The sequence below is a fragment of the Rhineura floridana genome, chromosome 11 (assembly GCF_030035675.1).
Source record: "Rhineura floridana isolate rRhiFlo1 chromosome 11, rRhiFlo1.hap2, whole genome shotgun sequence".
In the NCBI taxonomy this organism is placed as follows: Eukaryota; Metazoa; Chordata; class Lepidosauria; order Squamata; family Rhineuridae; genus Rhineura; species Rhineura floridana.
Window position 1 is genome coordinate 39,046,159 of NC_084490.1, and position 20,889 is coordinate 39,067,047.

Below are 20,889 nucleotides of genomic sequence, written 5' to 3' on the forward strand. Positions count from 1 at the left end.
CATGTGCATGGGGACATTGGGGGCGAGCAGTTTAACCCTTGCAGAAGGGAGCTTCTGCAAATCAACCAAACAATTCAACTCAACCTAATTGAATTTACCCACCAAATTTGTTAAAAGGGCAACCCAACGTTTAAACTTTAAACTCAGCGCTTTGACCTAGCCCAGTCCATTAATTCAGCTGGTTAATGCTGCAGTTCAGCCCAGCCATTGAAACTATCCCAACAATATAATAATGTGAGCTGCATCAACAGCGGAGTTGAGGGGGTTGCTTTTGGCAAGCATTTTTTTTTTATCCCCTGTGAGAACCATCTGCCTTCTGTTACTCTCTGCCCCCTCCCCCTTATTAAGGGGAAGCTGCCACTTCAAAAGAGACCATGTGCAATGCAATCCCTCTTCCCTCTCTTGGCAAAGGAGACCAATTGATTTCATGGCAAATAACGAGCAAACATTGCTAGCCCTGAAATGGCACCTCTTGTGATGAAAAATGAACCCTGCAAAAATTCAGCCCGACCCTAGTGTGACTGATAGGCGCAGCTGTAATAGTAGCATTATGTCTAATATTATTGCAGATGGGGTCTGGGAGAAAAGTAGCGTTGCTAAGGTGAGATCTGAATGGAGTACTTTATGGCTCACGAGTCCCGCTCTTAACCACCATTTAAAGCCAGTCCCCAGCTCGCTCTAAGCATTGAGGACTGAGGAAAATAACTCCACACTACATAGGCTCCCTGCTACTGAGAACATCGTGCTTAACACAGTGAGCCATGTGTTTCTCACCGGGCCAGCAGCTCAAAATAAACTGGTGCTGCAGACCCATCCTTACAGTCCAACTGTTCAAAAAGAGAATGGGTTGTCAGCCATTTAAGTCAGGGACCGGTAATACAGGTTGCGTACACACTGTATATTTAAAGTACGTCCCCTCCCCGCCGAGAATTCTGGGTACTATAGTTTATCCTTCACAGAGCTACAATTCCCAGCACCTTTAACAAATGACAGGTTCCAGGATTCTTTAAATGTGTGCTTTAAATGTGTGGTGTGTCCACAGCCTCAGACCCTTCGAGCAAGAAGCCTGCAATCCCAGCTACATCGGCCCCTCCCCAGCCACCTAAGTCCCTTTCTCAGTAGGCAGCATGGAAATAAAGCCAACAACCCCTTTCCCTCCATGGGCAGCTGGTAGCGGTTCTGTGCTGTACGTTGGGAAAGGGGAGTCCCTTGCCAGGGTGCTGTATGGAAGTCCAGCAAGCTGAGTGCATGTGAGTGCGGGGTGTCACAGCGTGTGTGCGTGTGGGTGGGTGTGCACTGAATTTGAACCCCACCCATTCCCGATACGCAAACTCCAGCCACTTTCCCTTGAGGAAATATGGTCCTGGTGGGCAGGGAAGGTTCACCACCCCCTGACTTTAAAGCTTACTGCTGTGCTGGAAATCCCTGGCTGAGGAGGAAACTGGTACAAGTTGAGGTTACCCAGTGATGCTACAGTGCCTGGCTCCAAAGCAGATCCTCACCCCTTTAAATTCCTTTGCAACTTCTGCTTAGGGGGCAGGCTTCTGGTGGTCATCAGGCCTGCTCAGGAAATACATTTGCAATGTTGTGATTTTTTTGCTGCTTCAGTGAGACGGTTGCAGCTATTGTTGCTGTCTGTGGTGTTGGCTCCTCTGCTATCTCCTTACTGCATTAACCCAGCTGCCCTCAGTACACACCTTCTACCTGCTTTCTGTTGGGTTTGCTGCTGTGCTTTACCATTCTGGGATTTGCCCATCTGGTACATGACCCTGATAGACAGGGCTTTGGGATCCTTCCCATGCCATGGTTATCATCACATTTGGGCTAGCTGTGGGAGCCCGGGTGTGTGTGTGAAATGTATAACCTGAAAGACTGGCTGTAGAGGCCTTCTTGATTCGTGAGGCAGCTGGAGGTAACCTATCTCTTTTTGGCCTCGGTTTACTCAGTCTGTAAAATGGGACAGAGGTGAGAGGATCAAACCACACCATGACGTGGGAGATCTGCAGTGGCTCTTCTTTTAAAATTTTAAAATACATGCAGAAAACTTTGGATTTTATTAAAAGCAGCAGCACCAGAGGAGTGTTTTTTAACCCTTTCCCCTGTACCATTTCCTCGTCTAAATTCCATGCCCTACTTAAAGCTGCAGGTACCTATAATTTGCCCCCTATGGGCCAATAGCAGCTTCAGGGGGTTTAGATTGGGGAGTGACTCTTGCTGTGGGCAGGGGCAGAAAGGATTTTTGAAAATCCTCCTACTAGCACCTCTGGTTCAATCAGTGTTGGAGTCCCCTGCAACTGTTTTTTTTAAAGGTGGGAGATCCTATCACGAATGTCCTGCATCATGCACAGCTTAACCCTGAGGTTGACCCGTTTCACAAGGATAAATAAGAGGAGGTTTGTAAAATGTTTTGCATGCTTAAGTGTGCTGAAGTTGTTTTCAGGCAACCCATGTGTTGAGCATTCCTCCTGATTTATTTCCACGAAATTTACAGAGAGTTTAGACGATGTCAGCTGAGTATTGAGCATTTGTTTTGATGATGTGTTGGGGAGGTTATATGACATTGCTTCATGCAGTTGTTATCCCATACTTTCTAGTGCATTTTTCCTGTCTCTTTCTTTATCACAAAACCTGGGGTTTTTTGGGAGAGGGGGGAAGCAGGGTTGATGCGCAAGAACAAGGGAGCGCAAGAACAAGGGAGCGACTCCCTTACGAGGAAAGGTTGCAGAATTTGGGGCTTTTTAGTTTAGAGAAAAAGCGGGTCAGAGGAGACATGATAGAAGTGTATAAAATTATGCATGGCATTGAGAAAGTGGATAGAGAAAAGTTCTTCTCCCTCTCTCATAATACTAGAACTCGTGGACATTCAAAGAAGCTGAATGTTGGAAGATTCAGGACAGACAAAAGGAAGTACTTCTTTGCTCAGCGCATAGTTAAACTATGGAATTTGCTCCCACAAGATGCAGTAATGGCCACCAGCTTGGACGGCTTTAAAAGAAGATTAGACAAATTCATGGAGGACAGGGCTATCAATGGCTACTAGCCGTGATGGCTGTGCTGTGCCACCCTAGTCAGAGGCAGCATGCTTCTGAAAACCAGTTGCCGGAAGCCTCAGGAGGGGAGAGTGTTTTTGCACTCGGGTCCTGCTTGCGGGCTTCCCCCAGGCACCTGGTTGGCCACTGTGAGAACAGGATGCTGGACTAGATGGGCCACTGGCCTGATCCAGCAAGCTCTTCTTATGTTCTTATGTTCTTAACACTCAATCAGCCCACCCGAAACCAGCTACAATCATTCTAGAAGAACCCTGAAACAGTCTTTTATTCATTTATTTTCTTGCCTTTATATCCTCCCTTTCTTCCATCTCAGAATCCAAGATGGCGTACTTGCAGTTCTGGTGGTGGCCACCCACCCACGCACTGACCAGACCCAGACCTGCATAGCTTTAGCAACGTGGTGGACTCATGTGCCTACAGATCATACTGCGGACCGGTAGCAAGCAATATACCTGTAGAAGTGCTTGCTTAGGAAGAGGTAGAAGACAGTGGGAAGTGAGGTGGGCTGAGATGGACGGAGGTAGAGATTTGAGAGAGCAGGCAGGCTGCTTGTGGGAACTGAAGAGGACACACAGAGGGCCCTTCACTCCCCTTTCACCACCATCATTGGACAGCCAGTGTAGCGTAGTGGTTAGGGTGTCGGACTGGGACCCTTGAGACCAGGGTTCAAATCCCTGCTTGGCCACGAAGCCCACCAGGTGACCTTGGGCCAGACAAGTCTCTCAGCCTAACCTACCTCACAGGGTTGTTGTGAGGATAAAACCAGGTGCAAGAGAACCATGTTTATATGCCACCTTGAGCACCTCAGAGAAAAGGTGGGATATAAATGTAAAAATAAATAAATAAATAAATAAATCTTTCTCATAGTTAATCACTGGAATTTGCTCCCACAAGATATAGTGATAACTACCAACTCTGATGACTTTAAAAAGAGGATTAGTCAAATTCATGGCTATCAGTGGCTACTGCTAGCCACCGTGGCTATGTTCTGCTGTCCGAGGCAGTATGCTTTGAATACCAGCACAAGCGGGGAGAGGGCTGTTGCACTCATGTCCTGCTTGTGGGCTTTCCATAGGCATCTGGTTGGCCACTGTGAGAACAGGACGCTGGACTATGATCAGCCACTGGCCTGACCCAGCGGGGCTGCTGTTCTTACATTCTCTCTCCTACCTGTTGGCTTCTCCCTGCTCCCATCCTCCATGCCATCCACTCTCTTGAACTCTCTCAAAGAGATGGCGTTGGCACAGATAGGTCTGCTTTTCTCCTCCCTTTGAGTATTTTTAGCTGGATTTCATGTTCGGGAAGCTGGTGGCTAATTAGGGCAGTCAGGTGTGAGTCAGACATTCCTCCCCCGACTCCCTGTGCCATCCAGGTGCCCCTTCGTTTCAGCTGTGTTCCTCCCTGTCTGTGACAGCTGTTCTAATTTGCCCCCCAGGCCAGACCTGTAGTTGCCTTCTCTCTCTGCCCCCCCCACTCACTACCAGAGCCCTAAATGTTCTCCTTGCTGAATGCAATTGTCATTGATTGTGAACTTGTTCCTGAGCTCCAGGAAATCAGCTGATGTTTACAGGGGGGGGGACAACTGAGGAAGGAAGCACAGCTGTGTGGATGGTCCCACTTGGGGGTCGAGAGACACTTGCCCACAAGGCCAAGAAATTGAAGTACTAAAGGCAGCACAGCCCTGCTGAAGGGTCTGTAAATCTAAACTGGACTAGTGAAAATGTTTCAGCTCTTCACAGGGATTGGGCTGCCATTTGCATGGCACTGTGTAGAGCAAAGCTAAAACGCCTCCCCCCCTGATTTCCTAGCCCTGTGTGTACATAGGAGCACAACGCTTTTGGTGACTATGGGGGAGAGCCTGTGCAAGCAGGGCTCTGAGAGGTTTCCTCTGGCTTAGGCATGAGCCACACAGCCCCTTACTTCATCCCCACACCCTGCATGCATTCCTTCCCGCTGTGGCAAGCATTGCCCTCAGTAGCATTGACCCAGAGCCACATTTGGCTGCTTGGCATAAGTCATGTCATCACATTCCCAAGTTGTTCCCTGATTGGCTGGGATCACCTTTTAAGGTAGAAGCAGCCCAAAGTAGACAGAAATTCCACTGAAGCAACTGCCCAGAATGGAAATAAATACACCATACATACACACTCTACACTTTTGGGACTCTTTTGGAAAACATTTCCCCCTACCTCTTCAAAAAAAATTTTTTTTAATTATATTTAAAAATACCTATGAACATTTGGTCCAGCCCCAGTTGAAATATATCAGAAGTTGTCTCAGGCTTATAAACAGCTGTTCACCTTCTTGCTTATGACAAGAATAGTCTCCAGGTAACCCATCAAGGAAACATTTCCAAACTGGAAGAGAATGACTAACATAACAAATGTTGTGCTTTATGCACCTGCTCTAGAGCCGTTTTGCTAGAACGAACCGCAGCTCAGTGGAAGATGATGCTTTGCATGGAGAAGGCCCCGTGTTCCATCACTGGCATCTCCAGCTAGCACTGGGAAAGACTCCTGCCTGAAACCTGGAGAGCCTGTCAGTCCCTATAGCGTAGACAGGACTGAACTAGATGAGCCATTGATATGACTGCATTAGGCAGCTCCCAATGTTCTTCTAAAAAAGATGTGTTATAGGCCAGCCACGTTTGGTGGAATGAATGTGCAAATCCGAGTGATTCTCTCTGCAGAGCTTCTTTCCCCTCCAGCCTCTCTCTTTGGATATGCTTCCTAGAAAAAGTGCAACTGATTCCCATCCAGCATATATGTATGTTTGGCTGTCACTCACAAGCACAAACACTTCCAAGCAAGGAATGGAGAACTGAGAGAGAGAGAGAGACAAGCTCTTTGTGTATATTTGAGTAGGTGGGCACTGTTGGGCCATGCTTCAAAGGCAAACAGCATGGTGGGGCGACTCTATAATGCCTAGAAGCAAGAACTTTGCCTCTTTGATGTGGGCATACTCTGAATGCAACAGGAAACAGTGTTCTATTTTCATGTGCAAGAAGGATCAGCTATGAAATTCAGGGAAAATAAGTACCAGCCACTGTGAATCATGATTGCTAAATGGAACCTCCATGTCCATGGGCAGTGTTCCTGTGAATACCTTTATGCCTTCAAGCATCTGTGAAAGAAAGCTGGATAATGGACTGAATCTGAGGTGGGGAACCTGTGGACTGTGGGCCATGCATGGCCCTTGACCTAATTTTGTGCGACCTTCAGATGGGGTGGCAGAGAGAGAGAGAGAGAGAAACCTGCAGTCTGCAAACTCTGTTCACTTCTGAGTCTGGCTCCACTTATTATTGGCTGCAGCCCCTGATTGACTTTTCCCATGGGTCAGCAGCCTTCCATGGAGAAAAGGGTCCCCTTTTGTGGACCGGATGGACCTTTGATCTCATTCAGCGGGACTCTTCATATGTTGTGCAGTCATACCAGGGTGCAAAGCAGGGGCCTTTAGCTCTCTCCTGGCCTGCCTATCACATTTGTGTCCTGACCTTGAAGAAGTTTAAGGTGGTTCATCTCTCACTGCAGATCTCCCACTGCATCAGGGGTGGGGAACCCTTTTCAGCTGGAGGGCTGCATTCCTTCTATGCAGCCTTCCAGGGGGCAGAAGCAAAAGTGGGTGAACAACCAATGTCAATTTACTCATATCTCTCTATTCTCCATTCAGGCAAGCAAGAAGCATCATCGGCGTTGAACGATACAGTCTAGATGAGCAAATACACTCAAGGAGGGTGTGGCCTCTGGAGAAGGGGTGTGGCCTGGGGAGAGATAGAGAGGCTTAGAGGGCTGCATTTGGCCTCCGGTCCTGAGATTCCCCAGACCTCATTACATTTTGCTGGTTCATCAATCCATCACGACTTGCACATATGGAATAAGTCATCATGGCTGAATTGCCACGAAACTTTTCACATCATCCAATGCCAGCCCAATACTTTTTAGCAGCGACAGTGCATATATCTAGCCTAGCATCATCTCCAGATAGCAAGCCCATTGCGGGTCCAGAATCGGCAACAGCAGTTGCATCAGACAGGGATCTTGCCGGTGCCCCACCCTGGCTCCTGGTTGTGGTGGACTTCCAGTGGGTCGCTCTTTGATTGGGTATTTGACTGCTGACATGAGGCATGCGTCTGATGTGGGCAGAAGACCGGGAAATGTTGATGAGACAGCACTGATGAGCACTTCTGCAAATGATTGATCTTCCTGTTATCAGCGTTTGGAGCCTTGCACACTATTGAGGTTAGGGGTGTGTGCGTGTGTGCTTGCACGTGTGCCAAAAAAACAGCCCCACCCCAACTTAGAGCGTCAGTGCAGATCTCGCAGGCCTTATCTCATCCAAGGCTGTGCTTTCCCCTTGGGGGCCTCTTCATTTTCCCGCCCCGCCATCTCTCCCTCTGTCTTCTCCAACCATCCGTTCTTGTGTCTGGTGCATCTGTGCCCCGTCATGCTCTCCTCCAGCTCCCGCCCTTGCATGCTGTCTTTCTCTTACGCTCAGAGTCCCTTTGGGACTCGTCCTGGCTGATGGCCAGCAAAGCCCTTGCCTGCCCCCGAAAAAGTGAGTTGGCAAAGCAGGCCAGAGGGCTGGTGAGTGGCGGGAGTGGCGGCAGTGGGGGGGGGGGAGGCTTAATTAATATTGATGAGACTGCAAATGGGATCGAGCTGGTAAAAGGGCATAAAATATTCACGCAGGAAGCAACACGCCGCCTGGTAACACAGGGAGGATTGGCACCCTCTCCGTTCCTCTTCCTGCCCTGCTGCCTGCTGCCTCCCTTTGATGCCAGACCTCCTTTATGGATGCCCCGTTTGGTGGTGGGTGGGGTGGGGGATGTTCAGGACTCCCTTTTCTTAACCTGTGTGGGGACTGACTAGCCACAGGAAGGCTCTTCAGTGGGTTTGTCTTTTTGGTGTGAGGGTAGACACCCCACCAGAAATAAGGGTTGTGTCCCCATTTTTTTTCCTGGCAAGGCTGCTGTGCTTTTAACAACCATATTAGCAGGTGGGAATGCTACAGGTGCAGCTTTCACTGCCACTGCATCTCTCTGCTAGGAAGTCATCAGTTTAATTTCTTCCTGTCATTCAGAGAGAGAGAGAGAGTGTAAAAAGAATCAGTAGAAACCCACAAGCTGTTCAGGCAGACACTTTTTTTGCTCCACTATCTGGGCTGTACCATTTTAGATCACAGGTGTAGACTCACCTGATGCAGTCCTTCATTCCACATCAACAATATGGTAATAGCCTGTGGAGACTGGTCCATTAGGGTAAATAGGGCACTGCCGCATCAACCTTGGTCTGCCCTCCACCAGCCTCCTCCTGTCTGCCTTCTTATATACAACCATTCCAGGGGATGGCCCTGGCTTTCAGCTCCCTCCTCCTTCATCTCAGTTTTACCCCTTAGAACTCTGGAGGGAGGAAGATGGGGACAAAACTAGAATGTATTGGCTCACTTTGTCATTGGCTCTAGTTCCGCCTGTCATTGGCTCTGGCTCCACCTACTGTTGGCCTCCCAGTCTTCCTTATGGCACCTTCTACACACATGAGGGCGGTATCAGCAGGCTCGGAGAAACCCCAGGGTTTGCTGAAGTACAAAAAAATCATTAGGAGTAATGCGAAGGCAGTAAACCCACCAAAACAGCCCTGTAAAAAACTGGACAGGCACAGTGGGTGCAGAATGCTGACTGACTTATTGCCGGGGCATGGAAAACTGGGGAAGAGTGGGATCGGAATGAAGTATCCAGAACAGGAGCACTCCACACTGCAACATTTTGTTGCAGGTTCCAGTCATAGTGAGCTAGATGCCAGGGATAAAATTAGGCTGGAATCCTTCTTTCCCTGACATTTCCTCTGTATGGAGAGAACTGTAGAGGGACTGTGTAAGTGGGTTTTAAGTTACCAGACTCAGCAAGAAGGTTAAGCTCCAAGGAGCACTGTCAACAATATTCTAGTTTGTAAAGAACACGAAGGCCTAGATCTCCCTGAGATGTTGGCTGGGGGGGAGGCAGTTGGGGAGAGCCTGGCTCAGGCTTTGTTCTTGCAATCCATATGTGGGAACTCACATGAATGCATCCTCCTCTGTACAAAAAGGTTCCCTTCATACAGAAAACTAGATGTGAAGGAGAAAGGTCCTGGCCTAGTCTTCTCCTTGGCATGTTGGTTTTGTATGTGCAGAAACTTCAGGAAGCTGGAAACAGCTTTCTCTAGCTTGTAGTAGTAGTAGGACCCAGATATAATTTTGCCAGTCAGTGAAAAGTAGGGGAAAGGGCCAGTGCTAGGAGTAGGCACCTCCTTATCACCCATGTTGTTGCCCTTTTTTTAATGGGGGAGAACAGCAACCCTGGAGGCAAGGTCTCATATATCTGCAGTTTCTCAATATATGCGTATGTATGTCAACATAACGCACATACACATATAACATCAAACAGAGCAGTTGATCCAGGAAAATTCAGGGTTAATTGCTGTTCCAGCCCCCCTCGTAGCTGATACAGATACTTCATGGAATGTCTTGATTATCCCTGAGTTTCTGATCAGAATCTCTGTATGTGTGCATTAGCACACACGTGCAACCCCTCCCCCCAACAAATACCCCCCAGCTGTTAGTTCTGGAAAGTTCAGCTCGAATTGTACAGTGTTTCCCTGTGCAAAGAGCGCAGCAGCAAATTGAGCAAAAGTCCTTTACTTGTAGATGTGAAATAGACACAACTGACACTGGTTGTCAACCTGCTTGTCAATTTCACCTCTGTAAAAGCAGCATGTCTTGTTATAGAGAATGAGTAGGAGAGTTTATCAGTTTCACTTGTCCTCTTTGCAGTCTTGACACACAGATCTTTGAACATACACAAGAAGTTGTGTTTTTAGCAATCTAATTTTTTGTCCATACAGCTGCTGTTAAAACTTCCCCCCAGATGACAATAAAATTGGATAGAAATGGAGATAAAGAGGGTCCAGGATACTTGTCTGGTTTAGCAGAGTTCTAATATCCATGTTGGTGTTTAAATCTCAAATATAGAGAGAAATGGTGCCTATGATAAAGCCTGGCTTTTACTCAGAGGAAATTAAATTGGGCATATTTCCTCTTCATCCCTTTTTTGGAAAACGGAAATTACCGGTATTTGTTCTGAGATTTGTATTCAGTGGTACTTTTCCTAATGCAAATGATGCTCAAAATTAATTTTAAAACAACATTCCGTCCTAAATATGCATATATTTGTTGTAATGTGGAATTTTTACATGGAATTTGGTGAAAGCCCTTCGAAATCCAACATTATTATGGAATGTGGTGTTTTCTTTGTGTCTGTTGCTCTTGGGAGTTTCTTTTTAATGCGGCTGCACAAATTTTCCTTGACTACTCTTTCATAGGAGAGTAAATGTACCAGGTTTTATCTTCCTGCTTTGTGTGAAAGATGGTTAGAATGTAAGTTTATCCACAAATAAGTAATATTTTTTCATGGGTTTGTATTTGAGTGCTTACATAACCCAAGTATGAGTAAACAAAGACTCACTGACAGTGCCAGGGGAAAAAAACCCTTGAGGGAGTGGTGGTAACTGATTCATTATGGTAATTATTAATATTCTGAATAAATCAGATGAAATAAATTACTGAATAAATTACTGAGAGTAGTTTGAAATGAAACCTACATTATGTTCTGATTTGGGAATTGATACGTGTCTTATATTTGATGGGCAATATATTGTTGACACTTAACAGTTATGTGCATGGTGGTGATGCTGATTTCTGACAAGTTATTGTGCTGTATTGTTGGGTGGTATACGTCTGTACAATATACATCTGTATACCTGTACATCTGTTCAATGCTGCAGCCAGACTGTTGACTGGGGCTGGTTTTAGGGAGCACATGACGCCGCTGCTACCCAATGTTAAAATAAGTTCACTGGCTACTTAGTTCAAAGTGCTGGTTATGCCCTGCAAAGGCCAACAGAACTTGGGACGAGGTTATCTGAAAGCCTTTGCTGTTCACTATCACAATATTTATGTTGGATGCCCAATAACATGGTTCTCTGGGCAGCTTACAGTGTTAAAGTATATATCATGATGCATGCTACCATGTTGAGAGATGGTGCCAGAATCCAGCAAGGCAACCTCCTTGTTTAGGGGACTTTCTTCTCCCCTGACCTTGCTTATTTATTTTTTAAATATTTTTTGGTCTTCTCCCATCTCTCTTAGGAAAAAGCAGATCTGGGGGAGCTGAATTTCTCCCTCTGTTACCTGCCCACAGCAGGGCGTCTCACAGTCACCATCATCAAGGCCACCAATCTCAAAGCCATGGATCTGACTGGATTTTCTGGTGAGCCGACAGGGCAGCCATGAGGGAAAAAGGGCTGCCTCAGGGCTGGTCTGACCATACGGCAGAGGGAGGTGGATGCCTCAGGAGGCAGATGCCGGGAGGGGCAGCAGCGAAGGCATTGCTATCTGCGTGTCAGGCAGCATGCACCCCTAAGCTCACCAGCTGCCCCCGGGTACTGTGGGAAGCCATAGAAACTGTCCTTCCTTCACCAGTGCTGAAGTAAGATTCACCTGCCATTACAGTTAGCTTCTGTACATGGAAGGGGAGGGCGCAATCTCTTCTATTGCTTTAGACAGCAAAATGTGTTGGCCCAGCCCTAAACTCTACAGTGTGATTGGAAGGGTTAAGTATGCTAGGGTTAGCACCAAGCAGTGGAGCCCCAGAGGTGGGCTGGGCAAAGGACACCAGAGAGGGAACGGGCTTGGAGGAGAGAGAAAAGGGCACGTAAGATGGGGAGGGAAAAGATGAATGCTAGGAAGTTGGTAGTGATGGGGAAATAGCTTCAGCAGCTAGGACAGAGGTGGGGCAGAAGGTAGATTGGAAGCTCCTGATAAATCTGTGGATGTTTTGCCACAGATAGACCAGGATTCCAGACTCCCAGGTTTTTAACAGCAGCAGTAACAAAATGGCTCTTTCCTCCCACACGTGAGGCTGCTAAAATTAAGAAAATCTGGAGGGAAACCAGTAGATTTTTGTGTGAAAGAATGTGTGAGTTGGGGGGCCAAACTAGATGTGATGTTAAATGTGTCCTTTGCATTTAATGTGCTCATTTTTTAAAAAATGCCAATAGCAACTATTGATGAGGGTTTTTAAAAAAATAATTATCGGATTGCAGCAGGCAGGAACAGGGAGTTTCCTTCCTTGTTGTGCTCCTGATGAAAAATCTTTCCTTCAAAGTTGCCCTTTGCAATCTCCTCATGGGTACCTGCGTCAATACCATAATTATTAATCCCCACCCCCACTCAGCGGCTGCTTATTTGATTTTTTAAAAACTTTCATGTAAAATTGAGCGATGTCGTCAGTGCCATGTCTACTTTGGCCAGCAGTTCTGATGCTGAAAACAAACTCCTGGGCTGACTGTGCTCAGAAGTACCCAGTCCCTTCTGTCTAAGCATAGGCCCACCTGTCTGAGACACCTGACTCCGCACCTGACTCTGACTGGCAGACTTTGGAGCTTCTAGTAAAAAAAACCCAACAAAATTGAAGCCGTAAGCCTGATGTCTGTCCTCCCCTGGGCTAGGTTTTGTTAGGGCAAGAAATGATGTGTGTGGATCTGGGCCCACTGTGAGGTCAGGGTGGTCCTATAGTGGATAAGGCAGGATTTTTGGGGGGGAATGCTGTGAAGAGCCTGGCAATTGCAGATGGTGCTCTGCAACCACCAAAGGTCATCTCGGATGTGATTGGGAAGTATTTCCTGTCACTGCCAAGATGGCGACATGCAGTGCCATGGGGCAGAGCTGTGCACATGCTTGGTTTGGGCTGCTTTCCCCATCATTCTGACAGGTTCCTCTCTCCAGATCCCTATGTCAAGGCATCCCTCATGTGTGAAGGGAGGCGGCTGAAGAAGCGCAAGACCTCCATCAAGAAGAACACACTCAACCCCAGTTACAATGAGGCCCTTGTCTTCGACATCCCCCAGGACAGCATGGAACATGTCAGCATCACCCTGGCGGTCATGGATTATGACTGGTAAGACACTCACACACTCTGCCCCGATGGAGTACAACAGGGATGACTAGGAATGTTAGATGCAATTCAGGGGGCCCTTTCCCCATTCTATAGAGAAGGCTCTTCCAGTCAGTAAGTGGCTACTAGTGCATTCTTTGATATCCTGGCAATAAAGGATAACACCAGGATTCTGGCCTTAGCTCTGGCAAGAGGGATGTGTATGGTCTTAAGGACTCTGGCAAAGAGGGCACCAGGAGCCAGGACCATGGATGGGGACAGAGATGAAGTTTTTCTGGGAGGAATGGGGTGCTAAATGCAGGATGCAAGAGGCTGCCAGGAAGGACTCCCAGCTTCTCAGAAAAGGCCATGGGACCTAAAAGAAGGCTGGGACTCCAAAGAGCTGTTTTTCTTCTTTTTTGGATGGGGGGAGAATTTGGAGCTGAAGGCTGAGTTTTCGGGAAGGAGCGGGGGCCTTAAATGGTCCAAAGCCGGAGATGGGTCTGAGTGCTAGGATTCCTTGGTTCTCTCAAGGGATGAGGAGCCTAGCAGAATGGAAGTCTGAGAGCCAGGTCTGACCTTGAAGGGGATGATTAGTGTGATAGATGTTTTTTAAAGGGATATATATATACTCTTGTAGTGCTGAATCAGAGGCTCCAGTCTGGCTTATTTGGGTAAATTAAGATTTCTTTGTGTCGTCATTCTGGCTCTATACCTCCGTTAACCTCAGCACACACACGCTCTCGCACACATGCGCTTCTTTAGTGTAGGGATGGGAAATCTCCAGCTCCCATCAGCCCCAGGCAGATTGGCCAGTGATTGTGGGAGTCGTAGTCCAACAACATCTGGAGGGCCAAAGATCCTCATACCTGTCTTAGAGGAAACTTTCTAATTCCTGAAGTAGGGTAGTAGGTTTAGTAAGCCAGTGAAGATGTACAGTCCTGTCTCCCAACTCCAGTGGGTTACAGTGTTGGATCTAGATTCAAATCCCTACTCAGCCATGAAGCCCACTGGGTGACCGTGGCCCAGACACAGTCTCTCAGCCTGACCTATCTCACAGGGTTGGTGTAAGAATAAAAGGGAAAGGGGGAGGGAACCATGTGCACCACCTTGACAACTTGGAGGAAAGGTGGGACATAAATGCAATAATAATTAAATAAATACATCCCTGCTGCAATACCAGGATCCCAGCCTCAGCCAACCTGCTGAGCTTTTTTTCCCTTTTTCTTTTTAAAAAATAGTAATCAAGAAGCAGCAATGTGTTGGTGATGGGGATGCTAGATTGTGCACTGCAGACAACAAGGTGCACAGATTGAGGAGGGGGGTTAGTGCTTTTAGGCCTTGGGATGATCATCAGAACTGAAGACTTGGTTAGCGTGCATTTGGGGAACGAAAGCGAAGCAGAAAACAGATCAGTGCACGCACCCACATAAACACACCTGCCCCTCCTGCAAGCCTCTGCAGGCGTGCACACATTCGGGCACATGGGAGTGGGGAAGCCCTCAACTGCTGCAGAGTCTTGGAGAGAGAGATGGGGGGGGCAGAGTGTAGGTGGAAGAAAGGAGGGATGCTGGCACACACACTTAGCCTCAGAAATGGAGGGTGAGCAAGTCCTGTGCTTCCTCGCTGCTTCTTGGCTCTGTCTGGGATGAAAGTGAGATCTGGGCGGCCTCACAAATAAGAATAATTTTTAAAAGGAGGTGGCAGTGAAGCAGGAGCCAAGAAAGGCAGGCAGACTGCCTGCCAGGAAGGAAGGGGGAAACAGCCTTTCCTTGCAGCCTTCTTTTTGCTTCACGAAAAGCCCTCTCCTCTCGTTCTGAGCAAGGGCGTCAGCTGTGGCAATGCAAGGAGACGGGAGTCAGCAATAGTAATTCCTTCTTCTTCCTGGTAGCTCCACCATCAGCCTCCTTTGGCATCTGCCACGTTTTATAGGCAGGCACCTGCTCTTGTGCACCTGAAAGACACTCTGCCGCTTCAGCAAAAGTCCTCCCCTTTCGTTTGGAGCAAAGCGGAGGTGTTGTCTGCAGCGGCAGTGTGGAGCAGACAGCATCCAGAGAGGGAATTTTAAAAGAAATAAATAATTTAATTTTTTTACTGTTCATGCCTTCCCAATTTTTACTTCACGGCCCCCAGGTTGGGAACCACAGTAGTAAGCTTTAAAAAACACATGGCCTTAATGTTAATCTTCCAAGATTCAGCTTTGTCCCTCCCAGTTTCAAAGATTGCAATTAGTTGTATCCAATGCTGAGCCTGTTCAGAGTAGACCCATTGAAGTTAATGGACCAGGCTAATTTAGAGTCATTCATTTCAAAGGGTCTCCTCTGCGTGGACTCGCTGGGATGCAGCCCCATGTAAACAAACTATGCAAAGTAAACTATTGTATGCATAGCAGGTACAATTTTCTTCTGATGATAAGCTTTAGCGTTGAGTTCCCACACACATACCCACAGCTCATCCTTTTCCTCTGTGGGAGGCTGGCACTGAAATACTCTAAACATCCACAGCATTGGGCACAACGAAGTCATTGGGATGTGCCGAGTGGGCAGTGACGCTGATGGACCTGGGAGGGATCACTGGGCTGAGATGCTGGCAAATCCACGTAAACCCATTGAACACTGGCACCAGCTGGTAGAGGTGAGTACTGTGTTGCAGGGAGAACAGGAACAATTCATATTTGGATCAAACTGTCTGGAAAATCCCAGGGCAAGGGGGTGGGTGGGTGGGGAAGAGTCTGCTGCAATACATAACAACTAACATTAGTCTTATCTCAGTTTATCTTTTGAAGCCTGGTTCCACCCTCTGTTCCTTTAAGGTGTTGGTGCAGCAATAGGCTACTGCCTGAAATCAGTGGATTGGATCCAGACCAAGTTAATGGGGCCTCAGTCATGACTAACTTGTCCCATTGATGCAAGTTCAACTAGACTGGATCCAATCCATTGAATGTAGTACTGAATCCAAATGCTGCAAAAGGGTGCAGCAAAGCTGCTGTAACTCAGTGTGTGCATCCCAAGCCTAAGACACTGCTCATCTGTGTGCCCCACCTGAGGAAGGTGCAGAAGGTGGGGCACACAAGAACAGGCCTTTTCAGTGGTGCTCCCCTGTCTGTGGAATGCTCTCCACAGGGAGATGTGCCTGGCACCACCTTTGTCCTTTTTTAGGCTCCTGGCCTTTGGTTAATTAATTTTGCCTCCTATGGTGGTGCTCATCTTTTAGTGGGGGTAGGACTTGGTCCTTATTACTCTATTGCTCGATGAGTATTTTATGTATTTTGTATTGTTATTGTGTTAAATGTTTTCTGGTTTTAAATTGCTTTTATCTGTTGTGTTGTGTTTTTATTTTGTTATGTGTGTGTTTGAGACTTTTTACTCTATAGAAGATGATGATGATAAATAATAAATAATGTGAGCATCATTAAGGAAGCAGGCAGTGGTGTGTGTGGAAAAGCAAGAATCCTGAATTCCCTTTACGTAGCATAGAGGAGTGGAGGATGAAAAGCCAGGGAGAGGCCTGCTGAGATAACTTGGAGAGGGGATAGGACCTAGGTCTTTGGAGTCCTTTTGGGAAAAGCAGGTCCGAAGGTTCTTTGACAAGGGAGGTGGAGTCGATGGGAGGTGATGAAATCAAGGTGGGAGCATCTCATTTGCTCCTCTGAACTTTTTCTTTTCTCTCCCTGCCCCTGCCCCCTTCTTCAGGAGAAGACTTTGAACAGCTACATCAACAAGAATCCTCCAGCACGGGACAAACCCAGCATCGTAGTAGAAAGCATTCATTCGGACTAAGGCAACCACCACCAGCCCTCCACCACCAGGGACTGTGAGTGCCTTTGGCAGAAGGAAATGGGAGGAGAAATATGCCCGTATAGTCATTAGTGCAGAAATCTGGAGATCATTACTTGACCTTGTTAATCTACACAGTACTCTGCTGCCGTACCACAGCTGCCACCTGTGGCGTGGCTACCTTGGCCCTAAGCTTGCTTGCATTTTTCCCCTTTGACAACCTGAGGGAGTCAAATACAGCTCTTTTCCAGCTACCTTTTTTGAGCCCACTGAAGCCCGTCCTTCTTCGTGACTAGTCCAATTCCACTAAACAGGGCTGCAGCATGCATGGGTAGCACTAGTGGATGCACTGCTCCACTTGGAACTATGGATTACCCTGCCAAAGTTAAAAAAAAAAACCCTACTGAAACACAGAGTTCTTCATTTGTGACCTGACAGCTCCGATTTGATAGATGAGGTTTACTTCTTAGAACAGGAATTTCCAGGGTTTGGGGTTTTTTTAAAGAAAGTGTTGGCTAGTGTAGTGCACTCTGCCCGTGGATTTTTCAAGCTCATACAACCATTGCTGTGCTTAAGCAATCCTGGAAAAATCCCCTTTTTGCTACTGCAACTGGGGACATGGTAGGGTGCTTAATGGAGGTAATTTAAGGAAGGTCCAGTATGGGTAAGGTGCTTGATTATGGTATTTTTCTCTGGTTGAATGGTTTTATTCCTCTTAATTTCATTATATTGTGGGTTATGTTTATATTAGATTTGTAGAATTTTTTTACTTTTATCACCCTGTTTATAAAAAAATATTTTATAAAAATTTAAAATAAACATATAAAACAAACCAAATAGTTAAATAAAACTGCTCAGAGGCTTTTTGTAATTTGTTTTTTTATAATTAAGTGGCATACAAATTCCATTAAATAAATAAAATGTGTAATATCACTGTTTAAAGTAGAAATGGGGAGGCTGTGGCCCTCCAGATGTAACTGGACTCCAGTTCCTGTTACCCCCAGCAATCATGGCCAATGCTCAAGGATGATGGGAACTGCAGTCTATCACCAGCTAGAGGGCCACAGGTTCCCCATTCCTAATAGCTACACTGATTCCCTGTTCCATCCTATCCCAAAAGCTGCTTTTCAGGAGGGATGACTCCTTTTGTCTCTCTTCCAGTAATGACCAACCTCAGTTAGAAGCGTGCTGCTGATATATTGTGCCTGTTGTGCCTTCCGGGGCCAAAACATGTGATCTCAAGGGTTTTTAACCCAAAAGCTGGCATTTGGGGAGGGAGGAAGTGGGAGAGACAAAGAAACAGGAGGCTTCAAAAGGGGATCAGACAAATTCATGGAGGATAAGGCTAGCAGCGGCTACTAGCCATGATGACTAAGCTTTGCCTCCTCAGCCGGAGACAGTATACTTCTGAATGCCCAATGCTGGAAACCGCAGGAGGGGAGAATGCTGTTGTACTCAGGTCCTGCTTGTGGGCTTCCCATGGGCATCAGGTTGGCCACTGTGAGAACAGGACATTGGACTAGATGGGCCACTGGCCTGATCCAGCAGGGCTCTTCTTATGTTCTTATGTTGACATCACTTTTTGTTTCCTTCTTTTAGGGATCCAGTGTTGTGCGCTGAGCCTCAGAACTTTCTGGACGGTTGTTTCCTCTGCCCCACCCTACAGGAACTGCCGGCGGGGGGCCATCTGAGGGTGGGAGGCAAGATTCTGCCCTTCCTCAATCCCCCAGGAAGTCGCTGCCTGTTGCATTTTTCTTTCCAAAGCCATAAAGGCAGCCACCAAGGAGCATTTTTCATGCAGGGAGGGTTCACATTGGGTGTCTAGAATGGAAAGACACTCCCCCTTTTCCCTAGTCCCTTTTTACCTGGTGGGGGTAGGGGAGCAGTGACCATTGGTGACAAGCATGTTTTGGAGTCTTTATTATGATAGAATGGTCAAGTTGGAGCTTAGGCGGGTCACCTTTCTGTTCTGACTGAGGTTCTGTATCTTTAATAAGCTGGAGGACAGGCAGAAATTCAGTAGGTGTTCACAAAACGCACATGTTGGGGAGGCGACTGCTCTATTGGAGTTCTGACATCAAAAGCCACGGGGGGGGGATCTTTAACTGACTCCCAGATTTAACTTTCTCCCCTCTCCTCTTTCCCCCATCCCATATATGGGATTTAGCTCTCCTTCCAGCTATGAATTTAGGACAAAATGACTGTTTACCCTGTGCTGGGGAATGAGTTGGGTTTTTTTAAGGTCTCTCTCTTTTACTTATTGGTAGGATTGGGAATGTTCTTTCTGCTGCCCTATGAGGGGGCGGGTCCTTCATTTTGCCAGGATGCAGGCCGGGCCCTTTGCTCCAATCTGCACTGACCTCTAACCGAAGCAGAGGAGGGAGACTGGGAGACTTTACTTCCCTCCCTCCACTGCCCGGAGAGTTGCGTATGCCCTCCCAGTCATGTCTCCCTGCGCCTCGCCTCCCCTCTCCCCAGCATTGAGCAAGACCACAGCATCTCTCCACGCAACATTGGGGGAGGGCTTGTGTCATCTAAAGGCTCCATGAAGGACAGCGTTTGAGGCCACATTTCCTCCTTGTTTAACCTGGATTTGGACCTCCCTGAACTTCCAACATAGTCAACCGATTCTGGACTCTGTATGTGCGTGTGTGTTAAGTGTAGGGGGGTAACAGTGTCCCTCTTCCCCTCCTTCCCTAAACCTTGTTTAATTTTGTTCTTCTGTGGTTTGCATGGTTGCCCTTCACCCAGTCGGGGAGGGTGACTGTTTCCCAGATTTAAACTGGGAGAGTGCCTGTTCAGAGAACCCAGGTGTCCTAATTCTGTCCAATGAAAATCCTGCTTGTGTCACTCTTTTCCTGACTCTCCCCCCCCTTTCTTCTTGTTTGGAATGTCAAAAGTTTTCCCCCCTCACTCTCCTTCTATGCGCCCCCCCTTCAAACGCACGTCTGTTTGTCATTTTGTCTTTGTCCTCTGTTTTTTGATCTTCTGTCCTGTTCATGGTTGGTTGGGTTTTTTTTTTTAATATAAAAAGTGTGTGAAATGAAAGGAGGGGGGGAACCAAACTAGAAAAACAGCCCTGCTTCCTAAACTTCTGTCCCCCTTTTTTTGGAAAAGCCATATACCTCCCCTCATTGCTCGGGTACCACCCACCCAGTGTAAGTGGGGGAGGGGAGGGGGCCGGAAGGTATTCTCTCTCTGCAATAGGTTTGGAACTTGAAGCTGCTGCTAAAGAAGCCGTGACATCAATAAAACTGGATAAAAACACAACCTGTAGGGCATCAGTACAGATCAAAGTAGCGTATGGGGGGGGGCTGGGGCTGGATTCCAGGTAGCTCTGGACTTGTCCCTGTCAAAAACATTTGCATGGTGGTTTTCAGATAAAACCAGGCCATGTCCTGTCTGAGCAGAGGCGGCAACTTAAGCCTCTCAGCTGGAGAGCCTATTTTGGTGACCACCTATTGGCTATGTTACATGAGAGACACTATGGTATCTTTAATAATCTTGTTTGGAGGGAGACTTCGCAGGCTGGCATTGTAGCACAGGGAGGGAAAGCCTGTGACCCTCCAAATGTCATTGGGACGATAGCTCCCACCATGATCATGGGTTACACTTGCTGGAACTGATGGGAGTCAGAATACAACGTGTGGTGGTCCAGATTCCCCACCCCTGGCTATGGACAGGCAGTCTGAGAAGAACCACACTGCAAACTGTAAACTCTAGCATGCACTTAGTATGGTTGATCTACCTTACTAATGCCCACTGATTTAAAATATGCTTGCGGATGTGGTGGAAAGCCTACTTTATATGAAAGCCCTTAGCCAATCACTGAGAGTTCACATAGCTGAAACCTCCATGGGGGAATGAAGTCATCCTTTCCATCAAGGCAGAGGGGATTACCTAGTTTGGGAGGCATGCATTAGCTATTGAGAAGAGTCTTCTCAGTGACTGCCACCCCCTTTCCCTCTGATTAGCTCCAACCAGCATGAAAGGACGAGGAAGTGCATTGATATCTGATTGGCTTGCAGACAGGGAGCCTGCTTCCCCAAAAAGTAAGGGTCTATGACCCATACACACATGACCCTGGACTACACCCTGG

General features: G+C 47.3%; 1 protein-coding gene across 5 annotated transcripts in view; it reads left to right on the forward strand.

Annotated features, from left to right (window-relative positions):
- The window catches only part of SYT3 (synaptotagmin 3), a 46,485-nt gene extending 26,425 nt beyond the window's left edge, over positions 1-20,060 (forward strand). For all 5 annotated transcript variants that reach the window (XM_061589769.1, XM_061589770.1, XM_061589766.1 and 2 more), the window contains 5 exons: positions 11,229-11,349; positions 12,867-13,038; positions 15,519-15,648; positions 16,707-16,827; positions 18,390-20,060. In XM_061589769.1, the coding sequence (XP_061445753.1) occupies positions 11,229-11,349; positions 12,867-13,038; positions 15,519-15,648; positions 16,707-16,793 (510 nt within the window). In that variant the 3' untranslated portion in view covers positions 16,794-16,827; positions 18,390-20,060. The remainder of the gene's footprint in view (positions 1-11,228; positions 11,350-12,866; positions 13,039-15,518; positions 15,649-16,706; positions 16,828-18,389) is intronic.
- The last annotated feature ends 829 nt before the right edge of the window (positions 20,061-20,889 follow it).